Source organism: Centroberyx affinis, unplaced genomic scaffold, assembly GCF_046629955.1.
Source record: "Centroberyx affinis isolate AG114_WGS23_722 - 3 ecotype Tasmania unplaced genomic scaffold, CSIRO-AGI_Caff_v1 ptg006801l_1, whole genome shotgun sequence".
Lineage (NCBI taxonomy): Eukaryota > Metazoa > Chordata > Actinopteri > Beryciformes > Berycidae > Centroberyx > Centroberyx affinis.
The window spans coordinates 58,198-76,425 of record NW_027283450.1 but is presented as its reverse complement, the minus strand read 5'-3'; the positions used below and the strand labels follow the sequence as shown (position 1 = coordinate 76,425).

Genomic DNA, 18,228 nt, shown 5'->3' with positions numbered 1-18,228 from the left:
TTACAGACTTATCTGTGTGGTGTGTGCATCTCCAGATTTTAGCACCTCATTAACTTCTTCAAGATCAACATTTTCAGCCTGTGAACCATACCATTTAAGTAGCTTTTGACCACCAACATTAGCTACCACTGCTTGTAACCATTGGTATTCAGGATAGTTTTCAAGCAATTTGTAGACAAGGTTTTCAAAATGAAAAAGTAGTGCTGACTATGGCAGCCGGAACTAACCCTAACCCAACCAAAGTGAAATGTGAGTGTTTGCCACTTAACATACTAGCAGCAGTGAAGCCAGAGTATATCCTAGTGTTAGAGTCCATGTGGTCCTGCTTGTTGAGGCTCCACCTATGAGCTGGGCCTCTGGGACTTCGGATCTGATGAAACTAGCGAAGGCTGATACTTTGGCGTAGACACCAGGCCGGTTGGGCTGGGCACAGCCCACTCCAAAGCTCACCACACCGGCCTGGATCCAGGTCCGGTTGTCTATAGGGCAGACTAAAGGTCCTCCAGAGTCTCCCTGAAGGAAGGGAGGGGGGGTACGATATCACATCATCTGACAATCCCTTATTCTACAGTAAAGAAGCATTACGCTGCATTCATGTCCTATGGGAATAACCACTGGAACAACTTAACGGTTAAAGGAGCAACTTGGTTCGTACGTTCAAACCCGACTGAAACCGTCAACATGCCGTGACTGAAGTTTTCTGTAGACTTTGGTTGCTCCTGCTCTTTTTCACACACATGAACTTAGTGATGATACATTTGAGTTCATGTTTTCCAGCAAAACAAACATTGCAATGTCAAGCACAAGCCAAAAAATCCAGCAAGAAGTTGTATCCTGCCATGGAATTGGCTATATCTGAAAGCTGAGGTGAACGGTATTTTCTAGTAGAAAACTTGTATCTACCATCTTTCCCATGGGACATGAATGAATTGGGATACACAGATTTGGCAGTGTGTATGTGTGTGTGTGTGTGAGAACCTGCACCTACCTGACATGAGTCCTTGCCTCCCGCTTGTAAGCCTGCACAGATCATGTCAGAGCGGATGTCCACTGCCTCGTAGTCGTACGATTGAGCCTGATACATCCTGTGACAGGAAGTCTGCTCAATGATTGGCACTTCCACTTCCTGTAGAGGTCCCACCCCTGACAGAGGCACTGCATTCCAGGGTGAATCCGATGTTGCATGGGGAGAAGCAGGACAGCGTTAAAATGATGGACAGAAACTGAAGGCAATGTCAAAGAAAGTCCCCAGACTCTTTGGGTCAAAGAGTAAAAGAGTCTGGTTAGGACCAGGGAAGTTTAATGCAACCTTTAAAGCAATAATCCATGACATTTTTTACATAGATAATTGCTACTCTCTGTCTCTGATTGATATAGCATAATGATTCAACCTATATCCAGTTCATGAAAGCTTACACATTTGCTTTTCTAAACACCCGGAGTCTGGTAGCTCTTTCCTGGGAAAAATCCTCTGCTGTACAGTGATGCATTTTACGTTTCTGCTTTGTTTGGAATAAATAGAAGAAGAACTGGGTAGTTAGCATAAGCAGCGATAGCCACCATGGATGAACAGACAAAGGAAAGAGCGCCACCTACAGAAACTCAAACTTCATTTCAACAGAAAATCCAAGGAAAAAGACGTCCCAGTACCGGACACACTGTTTGATTGACAGGTGATCTCTGAATGAATTTATAAACACAGATTTATTCTGCAGTATTTTCTATGCAACATCTACTCAAGCTTGTTGGACCTCTTTTGCATGTTTGAACATGAAATACTATGTGGGATAGACTGGTGGAAACCAACTTGAAGTAGGAGTTGTTGAAGGCGTCAGCAATGTTTTCGTAGCCAAAGACTGAATAATTACCCTTTCAGACTCAGAGGACAAAGTCATATTTTGACTAAGTTGATCTATAGTCCAACAATGCGTTAATGAACCACTAACCAGATGATTTATCTAAAATCCTCCAGCTGAACAACTGTTATGTAAGTCCATGTTGTCTATTCAGTGGCACACGACACGTGTGAGATATTAAATGTGAATTTGATCTGTCTAGACAAGTACAGCCCAACCTTTCTCTGTTACAGATTAAAAAAAAACCACACTCCCCAGGTGTCACCTTCCTCCCCACCACTTTCACAACAGAGGAGAATTGAATATGTTCACTGGCCTCATGTTCCAGACAACATCTAGATGGTTTGCATAATGGCTGTTTTTCTAGCTGATTTGAATGCAAGCACACTATAGTGATCTGTCATCCTGGAAATCATCACTCTTTGGTTGCTGCTGTCGCCACTATCTCTTTTTCCTTTTACATTGCATCCCATCATGGCTGTTGATGTAGATTGGTGATGTTTTTTTCACCCTGTAAGCCCTGAAGGTAGGGAGGTTCAGCTTTAGCCAAGATTAGCTGCTGTTCATGCAGTCAATGAGTTTACCTGCCTCAATCAACCTCACTGACATGATTAATATGGTGATACCAATGCTGCATACCAGAGGTGTGACCAAGTCAACTTTGCTCGAGACCCAAGTCAGTCTCAAGTCTTGAGGCACAAGTCCCAAGTCAAGTCTCAAGTCTAAATGTAGATTACCAAGTCAAGTCCAAGTCAGGTCCATGTCATTAATATCAAGTCTCAAGTCTAAATGTAGAACAGCAAGTCAGGTCAGAACAAATCAAGAGTCAAGTATCAAGTTAATATCTTAAAGAAAACTAAATATGTAGGACTTTTCAATGCAATATGGTTTAAATAGGATAAAAACTTGGTAAGAGCATCATGAGTTTGATTTCTATAATCAGTTTCAACTTCAATAAATTCAATCATTCCATAGAAATTCAGAAAATAGAAGTCTGCTGGAACAAATCTCATCACTTTCAATCTAAGTCATTTACACAAACACAAGATCTCAAGTCAAGACTTTAGAAACCTTTTCAAGTCATCAAAGTACAAGTCAGAGTCAAGTCCCAAGTCTTATCTTCATGCATCAAGTCAAGTCTCAAGTATTTAAAATAGTGACTTGAGTCTGACTCGAGTCCAAGTCATGTGACTCGAGTCCCCACCTCTGCTGCATACACACCGTGTTCACGCATTCAAACCCGTTTGAAGCCGTCCAAGCGCCATGATCGAAGTTTTCTGTAGACTTTGATTATTCCTGATCAGCTTTTTTCACACTTGACACACATTAACGCAGTGATGATACGTTCGAGTTCATGTTTTACAGCAAAATGTAATTATAATGTCAACCACAAACCACAAATCCAGCCAACGGTCATGGCATTTAAGAGTTTGTGATCATATCTAGGGCTGGACCCGAATATTCGACTATTCGGATATTCGTTTGTTGGGTAGGTATTCGGTTTTCAATTTTGGGATTCGGATATTCGTTTTTTTAAATGTAATTTTATATGTAATCCGTAAGCCGGTTGCCATTGACGCCGCGAAGCAGTTTCTTTTTTTTTTTTTTACTTGCATTCAAACATCAGTCACATTTGCTGATCGCCATGGTGGCACAGAGAAAAAAGTACGACCTGAAATTCAAGCTGTCAGTTGTCAAATTTGCTGAACAAAACTCAGGAGAAGCAGCAGCAAGACATTTCTCCGTTGATCTTTTTTTTAAAATCTTTTTTCTAAGGTAGGCTACCGGTATTTTGATACAGGGCTCTCTCTCTCTCTCTCTCTCTCTCTCCCTCTCTCTCTCTGTGCTTTAGAACGTAACCGCTGTGAAACAATCAGAAAATAACGTTTTATTTCTCTGATTCACCGGCTTTCTCGCTACTACCGCTCCCTCTCTTCATTCACTTTCTAGCTCGCTCGACCATCTCTCTCTCTCTCTAGCTCGCTCGACCATCTCTCTCTCTCTCTCTCTCTCTCTCTCTGTGCTTTAGAACGTAACCGCTGTGAAACAATCAGAAAATAACGTTTTATTTCTCTGATTCACCGGCTTTCTCGCTACTACCGCTCCCTCTCCTCATTCACTTTCTAGCTCGCTCGACCATCTCTCTCTCTAGCTCGCTCGACCATCTCTCTCTCTCTCTCTGTGCTTTAGAACGTAACCGCTGTGAAACAATCAGAAAATAACGTTTTATTTCTCTGATTCACCGGCTCTCTCTCTCTCTCTCTCTCTCATGTTAAGTATGTTTTCAGCGCTGTGTTTTTGTGAGGAGGGAACTGTCACCATGTCTCTTAAACACTCCCCCCCCCCCCCCACCTCCTTCCTGCGTGTGGCCCCAGCCGGTGACGTAGCAGAGCGTCCCGCCGGGGAAGGGCGTCCCGGCGTCGGCCAGGCAGACGGGCTGGACCCGCTCGCTCCAGGCCACCGGCTCGTCCAGCTGCACCAGGGCCACGTCGCCGCCGGCCTGCGGCTGCTCGTAGTCGTCGGGCACCAGCACCCGCCGCACCCGCCGGTGGCTCTCGTAGACGTTGGGGCCGTTCAGACGGTGGCGGCCGACGTACAGGGTGTAAGGGGAGACGTCGGACGGGCTGGGGGGGAGGGGGGGGGGGAGGAGGGAGTGGAGGAGGAGAGAAGGCCAGGGGGTGAGACAGATGTACTGGTTGGAAGAATACAATACTGGGACAATAACAGGAATACAATGAGATCTGGTCCAGTCATTGTGGTCCATCTGCTCTGATATGATGGCTGTGATGTAGTTTGATTGATTACATATTTATTTATTTATTTTTTGCAATTTTTTAATGTACAATTACTCTTTATTTGCTTAATTTAACCGATTGAAAAAATAAAATAAAACGGTAAATGATTGATTACATATTTACTAGAATTTATAACTTCCTCTTCCTCTCCTCTCCTTTCCTCTCCTCCTCTCCTCTCCTTTCATCTCCTCCTCTCGTCTCCTCTCCTTTCCTCTCCTCTCCTCGTCTCCTGTCCTCTTCTCTCTCTCCTCCTTGTCTCCTCTCCTTTCATCTCCTCCTCTCGTCTCCTCTCCTTTCCTCTCCTCTCCTTGTCTCCTGTCCTCTTCTCTCTCCTCCTTGTCTCCTCTCCTTTCGTCTCCTCCTCTCCTCTCCTCTCCTCTCCTCTCTCCTTTCCTCCTCTCCTTTCCTCTCCTCTCCTCTCCTCTCCTTGTCTCCTCTCCTCCTCTCCTCTCCTCTCCTCTCCTTGTCTCCTCTCCTCCTCTCCTCCTCTCCTCTCGGGACACACAAACCGCTCTCCAATTATAGTAGTGGGATTGTAGAATTGATCAGTACTACACTGGTTGTTTAACCCTTAACCTGAACTGATTTAAACGCAAAATTTTCATATTTCGATTACATAAAGGTATGCATGAATACGTTACTAATATCACTATTATCAATATTCCTTGGTTTCAGTGCAGTTTACTTTTAGTGTCCCATGATGGTCTAAATGCAGTTTCAGAGGCTTTTCCACCTCAAAAAGAATCAAATTGTGGGGGAAACACTGAATACTTGGAATGGTTTTGGGTTGTTTTTTTTATCTAATGGAAATGGTCAAATTTAAAGATTTGAATATCGGCACAAATTTGGCTATTGGGAGCCTCAATCCAAAAACGTCACCATGTCTCATCTTTCCAGTATACACTCTGCTGTATACCATCTAATAAAGTAGATACACTACAAAATATTAGGGATGTCTTCCTGATATTGGGTTGCAGTCCCTTCTCTAACTCGTCTGCTTCACTTTATTTAGATCTCCTCCTTTGTGATTGATTTAGATTTAAGAAGGGAAATCAATAACACATAATGGCTTTTACCTGGATTCACCTCATATAGTATACATATGTACTTCATGAAAAGAGTAAGTGTCCCAAATATTTTTACGTGTCGTGTAGCTATATCAAAAACAACAGTAAACATGTCATCGCCCACAAATGATTATTTCATTTACAAGAAGTTAACACCATTAGAGAATGTAGAAGAATGACTGTTTTGATCATAGTTTCTCTGTTATCTCTCTACCTACAATACAGACAGTCATGGAATTCTGGACAAAATCATATCTAACAATAAAAATATTCTCCGATTTGGGTCCGATAGACAAAATCTCATCCAACGGCGGTCCGTGGCTCTAATGTGGACTAAATCAGGGGTCCGTGATATGGAAAAAGGTTGAGAATCACTGGACTAGAGGTTGTGAAAACAGCCTTACTCTGGGAAGCAGTGGGCAGCAGACAGCACCCAGTCCCTGGCGATGAGCGAGCCGCCGCACACGTGACCGCTGGAGCCCCTCTGGATCTCCACCTGCCAGGGCCACGCCCCCGCCCGCGCCTCGCTCCCCCCCACGATGCGGTTCTCCAGGGGGGCTCGGCCGCACGCTGAGGAGGAATCAGGTTATGCGCACTGCAAATTCAGTTCAAGTCGTAAACCATATACAGCTCTGGAAAAAATGAAGAGACCACCAAATGATCAGTTTCTCTGGTTTTATTATTTATAGGTATGTGTTTGAGTAGGGTTGCAAAGGGGTGGAAAATTTCCGGTATTTTTCCGGAAAGTTTCCGGTAAATTTCCATGGGAAGTTAAGCTGGGGAATTTTGGAAATATTCCAAATTGGAAACTTTCCATGGGAATTTATGGGAATTTATGGGAATTTATGGGAATTAATGGGAATTAACTGGGAATTGAGGGTAATTTAATGGAAAGGTATCATATCCAAGCATAAATATTTGTTTTTTTATAAGCAGACATCCATCCAAAATAATACAATTAAAACTAAATTAAAAATATTTTATTGAACAATCAATTCTTTCATTGAAGAACAAAAACATGAATGTTGAGTTAAATATTACTCATCCCCCAGACCCAACCCATTCAAAAATTAACAAAAATGCACAGGAATGCACAGTGCATGTAGGGGGCGTGGTCTCAACAGCCCTGCAGTAAGCAGTGTGCTATGTGTGCATGTGATTGAGGAATAGCATAGATATTCAACTGTACTTGCATGATATCTGGCTGTTTAGTCAGGATTATGCTAAAATATATTTTCCCCAACTATATTTAAGTTCCCTATTAAGAGCATACCTTCAATTTAGTAAATTCCTGGTTTATTCCCGTTTATTCCCATAAATTCCCGTTAATTCCCATAAATTCCCGTTAATTCCCATGGAAAGTTTCCAACTTTGAAAATTCCCGGAATTTTGCAACCCTATGTTTGAGTGAAATTAACATTTTTGTTTTATTCTATAAACTACTGACAACATTTCTCCCAAATTCCAAATAAAAATATTGCCATTTAGAGCATTTATTTGCAGAAAATGACAACTGGTCAAAATAACAAAAAAAGATGCAGTGTTTTCAGACCTCGAATAATTCATTCATTTTTCATATTCATTTTTAAACAACACAATACTCATGAGAGGTTTGAGGGACACCAGTAGCGCTCCTGCTACCTCTCTCTCTAACACAATACTAATGTTTTAACTTAGGAGGAGTTCAGGAATCAATATTTGGTAGAATAACCCTAAATTTTCTCAAACACATAAATAGTAAAACCAGAGAAACTGATCATTTTGCAGTGGTCTCTTAATCTTTTCCAGAGCTGTAGATACGATATGAATATTAAATGGTAATCTTGATCCAAGTGCCAAATAACCTCCCCATGTTAAAACTAAGTGGAATATAGCTTTAATGGTCATTCAGCACATCCCATTCATTCCTTCTTAATCTCAATTCTTACTTCAAGAGGGAATGGGGGGTGTATTCCTCTCCCCTTATACACACACAGATAATGGACAGGTGTTGGTTTTTGCAAGTACCCAAACTGGCAAGAGCAGAATGGAGAGTCACTCATCCAACACCTGTCAGTACTGAATACAATGCATTATTGAAGAGGCACAGAAAGTGGGAAAGAATGAATTAAAAATGAAAGAACACTGTTGAGTCTTAATCGTCTCACTGATAAGGAACAATATGCTTTGGTTGAATGTTTGCCTTTACCTTGAGCCTCACATGTCCTCAAACCTGTTGAGGAAAAGGAAAAGGAGTGACATTTTGAATGCCTAGGCTTTGAAGATGGACAGTCAAAATCACAATTTCTACAAGATATAAGAGTTTGAACCAAAAAGGCCAACAGACTCACTTGTTGCTGCCAAAACAATGAAGAATGAACCCAGATTCATTATTCTGCTTGAACGATGGTTGGCAGATTGAAACGATCAGCTCAAGGCGACATCTGCCTTGTTTTCTGAAAGGAAATGCAATAAAAATGACTACACTCCACATACGCCGAGCTTCATTCAAAAATCTGGCAATTTATTCTTTTCGGCAAATGTGCACACCTAGCACATCATTTAAGACCTTTATGGAATTTGGACTGTCTTCTGATAAATTCGGCATATAGATAATCCACCAAGCAGCACTTAATTTCAATAAAACCTCAACTTGTAGAATTAGTTCACATTGTTGCTACTGTCTACCGTTGTGTTTTTGGTGGAAGATGATCGTGGGAGTAACATGTAAATCATTTAAGATCTAATCATCTAAGATTACATTTTACTAAAGGAAGCATGGTGTATTGGATCTATGCCGAATTAGAGAATGGCTAAGACTAATTTATATAAGGTCTTAAATTGTTGTACCAGATATGTCCCTTCGTCGATAAGCAAAGAAACATTAAATTGTCAATTGTTTGTCAGTGGAGTTTGGCGTGACTTTCTCTCCATATAAGAGCGAACGGGGCGTATCGGGACTTCATCTGTGGATGCATAGGTCACTTACCTGTAATGTTGCAAAGCGCCAAATCTTCAAAAATCACTTGAGTGTCCCAGCAGACAAAATAATGGTTTCTAACGCTACTTGTCCATTGAACAGAACAGGATAGAAAGTAGAGGGACATCCGTTTAGTCCGCTACTCATACGATAACGGGGAAAAAGTCACCGGAGTCAAGTTAGCAAGAATAAAACATATGACTTCCGGCTATAACAAAATAAAACCCTTGTTGACGAACATGCGTTACAGTGATTTTTGTGTATTATGTTATTTTTTTCTCCAACTCTCCTTTTCACAGTTCATATTCATAGCCACATTGGCCTGTATACGATTTCATAGGCTATACATCGCTGCCAAAAATAGTCACAAAGCACACTAGCAGACAACTGTCTACTATTTACAAAGTTTTCCAAAATGAAAATAAAGAATACGTGTAAAAAATATATATATATTTTCACAGCATAAATAGCCATATATTTCTATGTAAGATGCAATATACACAGGGCTGCCAAAAATATAAAAAGAAATTCTCTAACACCAAATTTATATCAGACCAATTGGAGGGGTGCCTGCTATTTAATAAAGTCTATTTTAACCCATTCCTATCGTGCAATTGTTCCTATAGGCTGTAGAATAGAAGTTCTTCTACCCACAGGGACACATTTTTGCTTTTATTTTGAAGGCAACATCGCGTTACTTCCGGTTTTTTGGCTCTGGCTAACTCCGGCTGCCTTGACGCAGCTGGAAGAACGTGGTCAAACCAGAAGGCGGGGAGGAGCAGAGCACCTGTACCTTCTAGCTTAACCAATCAGAGAGCTCGGCTTTCCCCTCACAACCTCTCCCATTGGCTGCTGGGAAACCAGTCGGGTGGATAGAGACATTTCTACCTCTTTACTGGCTTTCCTCTCTCTTTTGTACACCTTTCCACATAACATTCATAACATAAAAGTTTTACTTTTTATAGGTAGTGAAATAGGATGCGAGTATACTGGCTGAGAATTGTGGGTGGTTTGAAAACCGCTGCTATAACACACCGTCTTTGTCAGCCAGTTCCTTTGAGACTAGTTAATATTACCGCGGCAGAACCGGCTTGCTGCTGAAGGTCTCTTGGGCTTTCATTAATATAATGGCGCCTAACATCTTGCAGTGAAACCCTACACTGCCTTTCTATTCTCCTCCGCAGCACGCGTCATGCAGGCCAAATATCATTTTACAATTGAGTAACGCCTGCACAGCGTACGACGCCATTGTTAATTTGCATGATAGGGAAGAGACATCTGTTATGGTGTACATCAAGCTGGTTTGAATAGGAAAACTGCTGACAGGTATTCCATTTAAGACTTTAAAACCTCTTTAAATACTACCTGGAACTGAATTTGACTACAAATTTTAATAACCAAATTAAATAAACAAAGCTGTCGGGGAAAAAAAAAAAGACACCAGGAAATTAAATGTTTAGGGACATGAAGTCATACTGTGTTTCAAGTAGATACAATTAAAAAAAACTTTTCCCATATTGTATTAACCTTGTTCTGCATTACTACTGGGTCCCTACAGTTTTAAATTTCAAAATTCCATACATTTTCCAGATTTTGGTGTTCAGTATGATTTACACTAATAATCATATTGCCCCTATGAAAGTCTGACATCACTTTATACGTGACGATTATTATCTATCAGAATATTAAGTGACTGTTGTCTAAACCAGTCATTCTCAACCTTTCTCATATCAAGGACCCCTAATTTAGTCCACATTAGAGCCACAGACCTCCATTTGATGAGATTTTGCCTTTCAGACCCAAATGAGAATATAACTGAAAATATTTTATTTGTCCAGAATTCCCATCTGTATTGTAGGTAGAGGGATAACAGTGAAACTAATCATTCTTCTGCATCCTCTAATCGAGTTAACTTCTTGTAAATGAAATTATGCTGACGTTTAACAATTCATTCAACTTTCCAGGGACCCCCTGGAACCCCCTCAAGGACCCCTGGTGGTCCCCGGACCCCACGTTGAGAACCACTGGTCTAAAAGCACAGAAACCAAAAACGAATGGAGACACAAATGTGAATATTCACTTATTTATATATATAAAAAGAACACAAAATACTAGTAATGTACTAGTAATGAGACGCTAGTAATGTACATTGGTTCCTCATTAAGAGCAGGGCTTCGCATGACGAGGAGAGGATGGCAAACTATACAGTATGTGCGGGTTGATTGACAGACGGGTGTGGCGTCGCTGGCTCCGCCTCTCACTTCTTGGACAGCTTGGCTTGCTTGTGTTTGGGCGGCGCCCACTTCAAACACATAGTGTCCACTGTAAAAGAGACAGGGACAGCTGTTACTAGGATGTAACCAGAAAACACACACACATCAAATATCATCACAAACAATACAGATAAAACAACCATACAGAGGAAAATGTGAGGCATCTCTCTCAGAAAGATACAGAGGGAGTCTTGGGGGATTCTATCAAGCTTGTTGCTAGGACATGAGCCTCATGGGACGACAACACACACACACACACACACACACACACACAGCAAAGCAAAAGCAGAAACGGGGAAAACCACTGGTGCAGGGGAAAGAAAGTACAGTCTGAGAATTAGGGCTGGGCAATGATAATCATAAGGATTTTTCTCGATATCAATATATATCACGATATGGTTCATGTATGCAAAATCACGTTAAATAATCAAATTAATGTTCATCTCATTGAACCGAATGGTAATGTTAGGTGTGATGTCAAACAAAACTGAAATTTTCAAATAATATTCCTACCATACCTCATTTTATCAGAGTTTTTAAGTAAAATTTGCTTGTCATCATGAATTCAGACAGCAGAAATGTGTGTCACGATATTAAAATATCTTCACATCATCACGATATGATTCCACTGAAAGACGATAAATGATAGGTTAGGGTAGGGTAAGCGTTACATTAAAAATCCTCAACATTTTTATATAAATAAATGTCTGTATGTCTGTACTTCATCAACAGAAAATCTAAGGAAAAAGACGTCACAATACTAGACGCTGTTTGATTGACAGGTGGATGATGGAGACAAAAAAAAAAAAATAAAAAAAAAAATAAACAAGGATCTTGTGGATTACCACTTTTAAGGTTAGTTAAATTTAGGTTAGGTGATTCTCAACCTTTTTCATATCAAGGACCCCTAATTTAGTCCACATTAGGGCCACGGACCCCCATTTGATGAGATTTTGTCTCTCTGACCCAAATCTGAGAATATTTTTATTGTCAGATATGATTTTGTCCAGAATCCCATGACTATCTGTATTGTAGGTAGAGAGATAACAGAGAAACTATGATCAAAACAGTCATTCTTCTACATTCTCTAATTGTGTTAACTTCTTGTAAATTAAATAATGCTGAAGTTAAACAATTCATCAGTTTGCTGGGGACCCCCTGGAACCCCCTCAAGAACCCCTGGTGGTCCCTGGACCCTACACTGAGAACCACTGGGCTAGGGAATGAACGTAGTCCATGGAACTTCCTCCTTAGTATAATGAAAACAAGTCTGCATCTGCACACCTGTGATTGGTGGTTTCTTGTACTGGGCGCTCTTCAGGTGCTCCTCCACCAGCTTGGGCGTCACACAGATGACGTGCTGGCCCTTCCAGTACTTCACCATGTTGAGCGACTGCAGCGTGCTGATGATGTCACTCTGGGTGATGCTGGTCATCTGGCTGGGAATAAAAGAAGGAAGGAAGGAGGTTCTAGCATTAGCATCGACACTGAGCTGTCAAGGGTTTTTTACACTTAAGTTTCCTATTAGAGAGTTTTATCCTACTAGATCACTAACCAAGCCCACTGTTAGAACATTCAAATATTACTACTCGGCATATAGTGGCCATGGCTCGACAGTGTCTATACTGTGAGACAAGATGTCTCCTCTTGGCTGCGACTCTTCTTCATGTACTCCGTCTGAAGAAGAGGCAGCAGAGGGGGAGGGTTTTTCTTCCTCCCAACCCAAACGGTCACAGCACTTCTCTGCTGCGCCGTCCCGAAGGGAGGACCGGTTTACGGAGCTCGGATGCCAATCTGGCACGTTCCCTTCCTCGGTACGACGCTACGCTGTGTTCTCGCTCCTGTCTTGGCGGGTGCTGTTTGGTCTTAACCTGAGGTCTTTGATGGACAGGGTCCCTCTGAAGTCCCTCAGGATCTCCAGCAGGACCCAGGACCAGTAGCTCCGGTAGCTCAGCTTCCCCAGGTCCGACAGCGGCTTCTCCGGGGAACCGACTGCGCTCTCCAGCTTGGACAGCTCGTAACCTTCACACACACACACACACAGTGAGAGAGACAGCAAAAAAGAGAGATTGTATTAAATGAGTGAAATGGTCATTCATTAGTGCAATCATGCAAAAAAATGTGTGTGCATATAACTCTGAGTATGCAAAATATAACATTGCAAAACTGCTAGATGTTCCCTAATATTGACATGATCCCATTCATGGAAAAAAACAGATGTATGAAATAAGTTATATGATTTTGAGGTGTATTCTGAGGCACAATTATGAATGTATCCTGATGGTGTGTGTGCACATATACACACATATGATGCCTGCATACATGTGCCATGCTCTGCTACTCACTGAAAGCTATGAGGAATTTTCCATAGCCTCTGCGTTGGTAGGGGGGCAGAGTGAGGATACACGCCACGTTGTTCCCATCTGGAGACTCTTTCTCCTGCAAAACAAAAACACAGCCAATGGTTAAAACTCAAACTGAACACATATCGCACATCTGTACACTGTGATGTCATATAGTGAGTGGCATTACAGGCCATGATGATAAAACGTACTTTGGAAAAGTAGCCGACGATGTGCGCCCCGTGCCTGTTGACTTCAGTGAGGATGTAGAAGATGAAGGGCTCCACGTCGAAATAGAGCGTCTTGTGGTCTAGGAAGAGCTTGGCTAGTAGACAAAGGTTCTGACAGTAGATCTGCCAACAGAGACCCGACAACCAACAATCATTACTACAGCATTATGAATTAAATCCATTACAGATGAGTCCATATTATCTGAGTTTTAACCCTAAGTTTAGGCCCGTAGCTTGAGGTGTGGCGTGGACTCTCCGGCTCCGGCTGCTCACCTTGTGGTCCCGCCCGTCCACTTCATACACAGAGATGTTGCTCCTCCTGTAGATCTCTTTGCCTGGAGGCTGCTTCCACTGACAGTGCGACTGCAGAGACAAAGGATGTGGGTCAAACCTCCCGACGTTCAAGTTGTAAGGCTTTTTTCGGCTGACAATGGCTCCTCTTGAGGACTGAACTTTAACCATCGGCCAGCACCAAGAACCGATGATATCCGTTACTTCCGATGAATAATAAGAGACTTGGCTCATGAATTTGGGTCCTTGGAAGTCCTTGCTTGCGAAATACTCCAGGATACTACATGACAGATCCAATCTATGTTCAAATATTAAAGAAAACCAAGGCTGTGTTCACGCTGCAGGCTTTCATGCTCAATTCCATATTTCTCCTCATATCTGATTTATTGCGGATGGATGTTTATACCTATTCTAGGATGTAACCCATATCCCATACCAATATGAACTGACAGCAATGCTAAAAAGACACGGTGCTTATAGTAACAACAACAAAAGATGTCACATCTGTTTTTGTACCAACACTTCTCCTGCTCTCTATGCGGGAAAATCTAACTTGTATCTAATTTGCATGTTATCATGAGTGAATACCCAATTATTAGCTTTATATGCAATATCATCCCTCCATCCTACATCCCTAGCTGCAACCTGTGTTCCAAGCTTCATCACAGTAGAGCTGCAACAATTAATCAATTAATCAATGAATTAGTTGTCAACTATTCAATTAATCGCCAACTAATTTGATAATCGATTAATCGGTTTGAGTAATTTTTTAAGAAAAATAAGTCCAAATTCTCTGATTCCAGCTTCTTAAATGTGAATATTTTCTGGTTTCTTTCCTCCTCTATGACAGTAAACTGAATATCTTTGGGTTGTGGACAAAACAAGACATTTGAGGACGTCATCTTGGGCTTTGGGAAACACTGATCCACATTTTTCACCATTTTCTGACATTTTATAGACCAAACAACTAATCGATTAATCGAGAAAATAATCGACAGATTAATCGACAATGAAAATAATCGTTAGTTGCAGCCCTACATCACAGTGCTAAAAGCTGAACTGACCAGGTGATATCTGAAGGTCTTCTCGTACTTCATGTACTTGAGGCAGTACTCGCAGATCCACAGCTTGGGCTGCTTGCCGTAGTCCTCGGGGAACGGCGAGAAGTACCAGGCGTCGATCTCAAAGTTCCCTATCTGGATCTTGTCCACGTATTTCACTTTGGTGATCTGGAGGGAGAGAGAGAGAGGTGTGGTACGATGAGGAAAAACATTGCATCCCACGCTGACGGAGAAACACCTAATAGTTTGAGACAACAGTGAATGTACATGCCTTTTAACCTTGTGATGTAGGGCAGTGATTCTCAACCTTTTTCATATCAAGGACCCCTAATTTAGTCCACATTAAAGCCACAGACCCCCATTTGATGAGATTTTGTCTCTTGGACTCAAATCTAAGAATATTTTTATTGTCAGATGTGATTTTGTCCAGAATCCCATGACTATCTGTATTGTAGGTAGAGAGATAACAGAGAAACTATGATCAAAATAGTCATTCTTCTACATTCTCTAATTGTGTTAACTTCTTATAAATGAAATAATGGTGAAGTTTAACAATTCATCAATTTGCTGGGGACCCCCTGGATCTCCCTCAAGGACCCCTGGTGGTCCCCGGACCCCACGTTGAGAACCACTCATGTAGGGGATACAGGAGTGGTGAACTAAAATTAACTTAATGGGCAGCAGAGCAAGGCAATTTATGTACTATTAACAAGAAACAAACAGACACACATAACCACACACACTCCACCTTACCGCCTCATGCTCCTTCTCCAGGGCGGCTGTTGTTGGGTCCATCTCTGCGTATGTCTGAGAAGAAGCAAGAAGCCTATTAGAAACAAACCAAACATCTAACAGATAAAGAATATCACCGTGAACAGAACAAAGCAGTACAGATTCACTGATTCCACTGACATATCGGTAACTGACTTGACAGTCCCTCAGTCAGTGTTTTTCATAGGACTGATCGGGCCACCGAGTCTGTACTTGGTGCAGGCCAAGTGGCCGATGGCTCACCTTCTGTACGTGGTTGATCTCGTCATGCTTGCGCTTCTGGTTGCGGGTGATCTTCCTCTCAGGCTGCTCGCCCAAGTCACCAATGCCTCCGCTCTCTGTGCTCTTTCGGACCGCATCCTTCACCGTCTTGGTAAGCGCCAGACGGGCCTTACCCACCCATTCATCCAGGCGCCTGTTAACTGTGGAAAAGGAAACGGGTTACCACAGTGCAACAAAAAAATGCATTGTGTGTTGCCTGACTGCCCCGCAGGGCATTATGGGTATTAGAGTCTCTGTTATTATTACAACACAACAGAAGGAATCCCTAGGAAAGTAATAGTGGGGAGAAAGACAATGGATCAGAGATGATAGAGAACTAGAAGCTACAGATTATGGAGAGGAAATTGAAGGTTTTGTCCACGTGCATTACATGAAGAAATAATGTGTTTTTGTTGTTGTTGTTAGCTAAATCGAGCTACTCACATCCAACATAGTGCACATAGAACTCCTCCCTGCCCTCCTGCTCATTTATCCGGGTCTGGATAACCTCAGCTGAGTCTGAAAAGAGAGCAAGATTAGTCAACAAGTTCTGATCCCCGTTACGTGCCGTTCTGTCCAGTATAGAGAGAACCGTTAGGCCAAACTCCATTCAAAACTCTGCTAATTTAATACATTCTTGCTTCCTGGAAAATATATTTAGCTGATAGAGCATGACTTAAGACCTGTTACGAATCCTTGGGAAACTCTGTTCAATTCGGCACTCACATATTCCACCAAACAGAATTTGTTTCATGGAAATGTCAACTTTTATAGCTGGTTCACCTGTTATTCCCACGATCTTCTTGCACCATAATAACGTTAACGTTACATCGTGGCAAGCATTGTGAATAAATTCTAAAAGCTAGGTTTTATTAAAAATTTATGCTGCTTGGTAGATTACCTATGTGCCGAATTCAAAAGAACACCCTGGTGAATTGTAAAAGTTATTAGGTCATATTCTATCACTGGGTAAGCACGCTTGCAGACAAGCAAGGAGACGCTACATTGCCGAATTTTTATGGAGTTTGGCGTGCCGTGCTTTCCAATACAAAAGAGAACGTCACGTATCGGCTCAACTGCAACTTAAACGGTGGTGGGATAGAGTAGAGCAAGACCCGGTAAAGCAGTCAAACACTCACGCCATGTCTTGTCAACTCGCTGGCATAAATACGTCTCTCCAATGTCGACCGTCCCTTCCTGCTCCCTGCCGCAGCCCAGCACCCCTCCGTCCTGGATGTGCTGACTACCAGAGCCCCCGGTTTCTCCGGGCCGACCAATGGCCTCCGCTTCATCCTCTTCCCCGCCACTGCCGTTAGAAGAACAAGCAGCCGGGATTCCAGTGTCCAATTCCCCCCGCTCAGTTCCGATATGTCTCGACTCCATGTCTACGTCCATTGTAGCACCAAGGCCCTTAATATTATTATTATTAATATAGTTCTTGTGAAAGTCGGACCCGCCAGGCATAATCTTTTGTCGTTTTCAAAACAACCCCAAGCCGCGGACTCTGCGAGCCTGCGCACTTCCGAGGGGGGCGTTCTCGACTATTCTTCAAAGAGAGCGGAACCAACAACAACAGCTTGCCAAGATGGCGTCGCTGCTAGGGGCGGATCATCTAGATTCATGATTCATGGGCAGATTAGACGCATGACGCACATTACTGCCCTCCTCGGGTGAAAAATTGCAATACACCGTATAAGAGAGACTCCCAAGTCCGCCTTCACTCGAGAACGCAGACCAGTATCATGTAAAAATGGAATGATTCTATGTGCAACATCCGCTTGCTGCTCATTTTCCTGAGAAAGACACTAGAAACCACAAAAAGAATATAGAAATTCCCATTAAACTCCATCTCATCCCGTTTCCCATTTTCGCACTGATACTTGAATAGAATAAAAGGTAACACTTTATAATAACCATCATTAATAAATGGTAAATTGATAGTTAATTAAACTTTAGTTAATAGTTATTTTACTGTTAACAAACAATGAAATGATCATTAATAATGTTTACTAATTATTAGTAATGCTATAATTTATGTTATTTTATCATTAGTTTGTGTAATATAAAATCATTTGTTTATAAATTATATATTGTATCATAGCTGATAAGAGATGGTAAAAGGGGTAAAAAGCTATGATACAATATATAATTTATAAACAAATGATTTTATATTACACAAACGAATGATAAAATAACATAAATTATAGCATTGCTAATAATTAGTAAACATTATTAATGAACATTTCATTGTTTGTTAACAGTAAAATAACTATTAACTAAAGTTTAATTAACTATCAATTTCCCATGTATTAATGATGGTTA

The 18,228-nt window shown here is 41.7% G+C and overlaps 2 protein-coding genes across 2 annotated transcripts; both read right to left on the bottom strand.

Moving 5' to 3' along the window:
• Window positions 1-264: 264 nt before the first annotated feature.
• Window positions 265-8,732, bottom strand: LOC139639093 (serine protease 33). Its single transcript, XM_071513167.1, has 7 exons — window positions 8,687-8,732; window positions 8,049-8,153; window positions 7,907-7,930; window positions 6,123-6,288; window positions 4,209-4,480; window positions 989-1,155; window positions 265-513 (listed from the first exon to the last, which is right to left on the bottom strand). The coding sequence occupies exons 2-7, from the start codon at window positions 8,086-8,088 to the stop codon at window positions 265-267; spliced, it is 918 nt and encodes a 305-aa protein (XP_071369268.1). The 5' UTR covers window positions 8,089-8,153; window positions 8,687-8,732.
• A 2,035-nt stretch (window positions 8,733-10,767) lies between these two features.
• On the bottom strand, window positions 10,768-17,427 carry kat8 (K(lysine) acetyltransferase 8). Its single transcript, XM_071513166.1, has 11 exons — window positions 17,046-17,427; window positions 16,351-16,425; window positions 15,889-16,067; window positions 15,628-15,681; window positions 14,878-15,042; window positions 13,796-13,885; window positions 13,505-13,645; window positions 13,296-13,389; window positions 12,822-12,972; window positions 12,235-12,389; window positions 10,768-10,999 (listed from the first exon to the last, which is right to left on the bottom strand). Exons 1-11 carry the CDS (start codon window positions 17,368-17,370, stop codon window positions 10,935-10,937), a joined length of 1,494 nt encoding a protein of 497 aa, XP_071369267.1. The 5' UTR covers window positions 17,371-17,427; the 3' UTR covers window positions 10,768-10,934.
• Window positions 17,428-18,228: the final 801 nt, after the last annotated feature.

Excerpts from the sequence above, each read along its gene's own strand:
- LOC139639093 (XM_071513167.1), bottom strand. The coding sequence starts at position 8,088 with ATGAATCTGGGTTCATTCTTCATTGTTTTGGCAGCAACAA. Across the intron at positions 4,481-6,122 it reads GCTGCCCACTGCTTCCCAGA|CCCGTCCGACGTCTCCCCTT; the intron begins GTAAGGCTGTTT and ends CCTCCCCCCCAG. Across the intron at positions 514-988 it reads GAGGCAAGGACTCATGTCAG|GGAGACTCTGGAGGACCTTT; the intron begins GTAGGTGCAGGT and ends CCCTTCCTTCAG.
- kat8 (XM_071513166.1), bottom strand. The coding sequence starts at position 17,370 with ATGCCTGGCGGGTCCGACTTTCACAAGAACTATATTAATAATAATAAT. Across the intron at positions 16,426-17,045 it reads GCGAGTTGACAAGACATGGC|ACTCAGCTGAGGTTATCCAG; the intron begins GTGAGTGTTTGA and ends CTCTCTTTTCAG. Across the intron at positions 12,390-12,821 it reads CTGTCCATCAAAGACCTCAG|CCAGATGACCAGCATCACCC; the intron begins GTTAAGACCAAA and ends TTTTATTCCCAG.